This window comes from Myotis brandtii, unplaced genomic scaffold (assembly GCF_000412655.1).
Source record: "Myotis brandtii unplaced genomic scaffold, ASM41265v1 scaffold535, whole genome shotgun sequence".
In the NCBI taxonomy this organism is placed as follows: domain Eukaryota; kingdom Metazoa; phylum Chordata; class Mammalia; order Chiroptera; family Vespertilionidae; genus Myotis; species Myotis brandtii.
This window is the reverse complement of record NW_005369964.1, coordinates 2,983,883-2,988,323: the sequence shown is the minus strand read 5'-3', so window position 1 is coordinate 2,988,323 and position 4,441 is coordinate 2,983,883. Positions and strand designations below refer to the sequence as shown.

At 55.3% G+C, this 4,441-nt stretch overlaps 1 protein-coding gene across 1 annotated transcript in view; it reads left to right on the top strand.

The window, feature by feature from the left end:
• HHIPL1 (HHIP-like 1) overlaps positions 1 to 4,441 on the top strand; it is a 40,383-nt gene that overhangs the window by 32,072 nt on the left and 3,870 nt on the right. The window contains exon 8 of the mRNA XM_014549053.1: positions 2,642 to 2,723. Coding sequence (XP_014404539.1) covers positions 2,642 to 2,723 — 82 coding nt within the window. The remainder of the gene's footprint in view (positions 1 to 2,641; positions 2,724 to 4,441) is intronic.

The window sequence follows — 4,441 nt, the reverse complement described above, 5'->3', positions numbered from 1 at the left end:
GGCAGGGATGGGGGGCAGGGGTAGGGTGGGGAGTGCCTCCCAAGACCTCCACTGCCCGGGGTTCCTGATGGCAAGTGTATTGGGCCTATAAAATGAAGAACGTGGGTACCACCGCCCCCTTGCCTGCGAGTGGGTCTCCCGTTCAGGCACTTGCATTTTCAATGTAAGGAACAGTGGGGACGGGGGAGGAAGAGGGGCCGCGGGGGCTGGGTCCCACTCCAGCCTCCTGCCTTTGTCCTTGGCCCTGGATTGTCCCTGGACAAAAGACTAGGGGCCCACGGTGGGGCCTAGTGGATGCTTGGCCCGGTTGCTGGGCAACACCCACCAGGGGGCCTTTGGAGGGGTGTCCCCTTGCAGAGCCCAGTGCCCAGAGACCCCAGGCCTGAGTGTGGGAAACCTTTGTTGAGCCGACACCCATCAGAATCTGAATTCTCCAAAGGGCAGCCGCAGCCCCCACTGCCCTCCCCAAGCCCAGTGGGCTCCTGAAAACCCTTTCTTTTGGCCAATAGGGGGTTAACATGTTTGGAAGGAGAGATGCTCGCTCTCTCCTCGGCCCCCCTAACTCCCCCCCCCCCCAAGAAAGGCAGGGCCTGGAAGATGCATTTCCCAGGGCCCTTCCTCAGCCCTCTGAGTGGCACCGAGTGAGGTGACAGCCAGGAGGAGGCCCCTCGGAGACGGACAGCCCAGGGACAGCCTGCCGGCAAGCTTGGGCCACGGCCCCTGGAAAGCACTGAGCCATGGGGTCCAGTGCAAACAACCCTCTCCCAGCTCCAGGCTCCAGCCTCCATCTCTCTAGCTGTTCCTCTAAGACAGCGGTTCTCTACCTTCCTCATGCCGAGACCCTTTAATACAGTTCCTCATGTTGTGGTGACCCCCAACCATAAAATTATTTTTGTTGCTACTTCATAACTGTAATGTTGCTACTGTTATGAATCATCATGTAAATATCTGATAGGCAGGATGTATTTAGGCAACCCCTGTGAAAGGGTCGTTCGACCGCCAAAGGGGCCGCGACCCACAGGTTGAGAACCGCTGCTCTAAGACTTGTAAATTGTAAAACAAGGGCCACATGGCGGAGACCAGGAGGGCAGCCTGGCCCCGGGTAGGTTCATGGCTAGGGCCACGGCTCCCAGCGGATCAAGGCCGGAGGGAGCGTGGAGTGTGCCTGGTCCAACCCCGTCACTTTACAGGTGGGGAAACTGAGGTTGACTATTCTGCTCAGCCCTGGGGAGGGGAATGCTGGACCCAGCAGGCCTCCCAGAGGGCCGTACGCTTGAACTTGGTCAGTTGGAGGAAGACAGGGGAGAAAGGCATTCCAGGCTGAGGAAGAGGAGTGTGCGGTGAGCCCCCAGGCCCTTCAGGGGGCTGGAGTGTAGATGGGAGGGCCACACAGCCAGGAGGGAGACAGTGGCTTCCAGGGCCCCTCTCCGGAAGAGGCCCAGAGAGGAAGTGTGCCTGTGTCTTGGCCTCATGGCCACCATGTGTCCTACATCCGTGTGAGCTTGGGGGCAGAGACGGTTCTGAGATAGGTGCCTCGCTTGCACTACCCAGCTGTGTGACGCTGGACAGGTCACTTGGCCTCTCTGAGCTGTTTTCTCACCTGTAAGATGGGAATGATGAAGCCTGTTTCCTGGACATAGGTGCCTCTGGTAGCAAGGGCCGGGGGCAGAGAGCGAGGACTCACATTCCCTGAGCGCCCATGGCGCCAGGTGCCTGTGACCCCACTCACTGCATTTCCACTCCCGACCCGAGAGGTGGGGAAACTGAGGCTCGGAGTGGGGGGTCCCGGAGCTGCTGGTGCTCACACGGGGCTGAGTGCAGGGACTGGCATTCACACGAGAAACTCCCTGAGCTAGTGTTCTGCCTGCTAGTCGGTGAGTGGAGACAGACTCTAGCCTCCAGGACTTGGCCGGACCCAGACCCCGGTGACTGACATCAGCAGTAAAAGCTGGTGCTGACTGAGCACTGACCGTGTGCTCTTTTAATCTAAATGACAGTCCTGCCCGGCCGGTGTGGCTCAGTGGTTGAGCATCGGCCTATGAACCAGGGGGTCACCCTGGTCACGGTTCAATTCCGTCAGGGCACATGCCTGGGTTGTGGGCTCAAGCTCCAGTAGAGGGAGTGCAGGAGGCAGCCAATCAATGATTCTCTCTCATCATTGATGTCTCTCTCTCTTTCTTTCTCTTTCCCTTTCTCTCTGAAGTCAATAAAAATAGATCCAAATGATAGCCCTGTGAGGCATTTCATTTTGGGATGAGGAAGCTGAGGCTCGAAGAGCCAGGCGTGCCCGCATTACCCAGCAGGCAGTTAGTAAGGAGCTGGGACATGGACCCTCATTGTGCCCAGAGGTGTGTGGTGCTGGGCGTGAAACCCAGGCAGGTGACCAGGGGCTTCAGAGGGTCGAGCCTGGGTGGTCCGGCAGAGTAGCCACCGCCCTGGAGAGCTACAGAGGCCCTGGGGCACGTCAGCGGCCGTTCTGGGGCTGTCTCAGTTCTGGGTGCTGGTGAGCTGCGTGGGCCTGGACCCCTCAGGGCTCGCCTCCTGAGGTCGGGGTTGGTCTCAGAGCCTGAGGTGGGGGTGTGGGGCCGCTGGGACAGCCTCCAGGCAGCAGGCTCACTCCCTGCCTTGTTTCTTGTCCAAGGGGAGCTGTACTTCATGTCCACGGGCGTGCCGAGTGCCACATCAGCTCGTGGGGTCATCTACAAGATCATCGACCCCTCCAGGTGAGCCACACCCCCGGCGCTGCCCGAACCTCCGTTACCTCAGTTTCCCTCTCTGGCACTCCCTCAGGTGGAGATTATTCATGTCCCCATTTCCCAGATGAGAAAACTGAGGCCCAAAGAGGGAAGTGACTAGACAAGCTCATCCTGCTGGTGAGAGGCAGATCCAGGATTCAAACCCGGACTTCAAAGTCCACCTCTGTCCGTGACAGGAGGGAGTCAAACACACTGATGGGGGCCGATAAGCGCAAGCCCCATCATCACATTTTTAAAAAACTGAAAGCCCTTAGAATTTAGAATAGTTTTAGGTTTACAAATAAGTTGCAAAGATAATACAGAGTTTTTCCCATATGCCCCTCACCCTTCTTATTTATTTACCTCTATTATTTAAATGTCTTACATTATTACAGCACCTTTGTCACAATTAACGAGCAATATTGGCACATTACTATTCATTAAACTCCATACTTCTTTTTAAAATTGAGGTGACTGCACTTTTTAAAAAGAATTTCTCTAGTTTTTCTCTCAGATTCTTTTTGCTGTTCCAGAATTACACCAGTCATCACGTCTCCTTAGCTTCCTCTGGTCTGTGACAGCTCTGCAGACATCCCCGCCTACCGCATTTTTTCCTTAAATCACAGTCTGTTCATTATTACTATTATTTTTTGTTGTTAATCCTCGCCTGAGGATATTTTTCCCATTGATTTTTAGAGAGAGTGGAAGGGAGGGGGAGAGACAGAAAGACATCGAGGAGAGAGAGGCACCATTGGTTGCCTCCCGCACACAGCCAGGGCCAGGGATCGAGCCTACAACCGAGGTCTGTGCCCTAGACTGGAATCGAACCTGGGACCTGTGGGTCTGCAGGCCGATGCTCTATCCACTGAGCCACATCAGCTAGGGCCTGTTCATTATTTACATATTTCTCAAGAAAAACAAAAGCACTCCTCTTGCCACACCCCCTTCTGTTTCCCGTGGCCTCCCCCTCTTTACGTGGGCAGCGCCAGGATTACCTCAGTGTGGAAGGGCACCTGCCAACTTTGCATTTCCCCTCGTTCCTTTCTCCCGTTCTGCATAAACATTTCCACGTTGCATCCCCCTCAAAAGGACCGGTTTTAATGGCCGCGTAATTTTCTGTTGAGTCATCGTGCCCTAGCTATCTTCCGAGTTCCTGGCCGTTTCCAGCGTTTAGAGCAGATGCTTCTCTAAGGAAATGTCACATGCACGGAGCACCTAATTCTCGCCAGATGCACCTCGGACCGTCACTGCCTTAGTTGGTGCCGCACGATCTTGGCTTATCCGGCGGCAGGGCAGAGGTTGCTTCTGCTCAAGGTCTCGTGTGTGGGAGGAGGCAGAAACCGGCCAGACTCCCTCCCTCCCTGACCCTCCTCATCCCTCTCATTTCTCTCTTTTGGAACAAATGTGTTCCTTTGCCCGGCAGCATGTTGCACGAGGCCCCATTACAGAACCTTTGGAAAACGAAGGCATGAGGAGTGGCGGGGGTGGGGTGGGGCTATTCATTACCGCCCAAACATAACCGCATTCATGTGGCAGTTTGGGGTGTATCGCCTACCTTTTGCACAACAAAAATGTTTTTCATAATTTCCTTAAGGAACAAACGCCTGCTGGGTCTGTGTGGGGCATGTGGATAGTATTTGGGTTCGGGGCCACCAGAAAACCCACCGTCTCCAGCTCTGACAAGTGCTGCCTGCTTCTTCATTCTG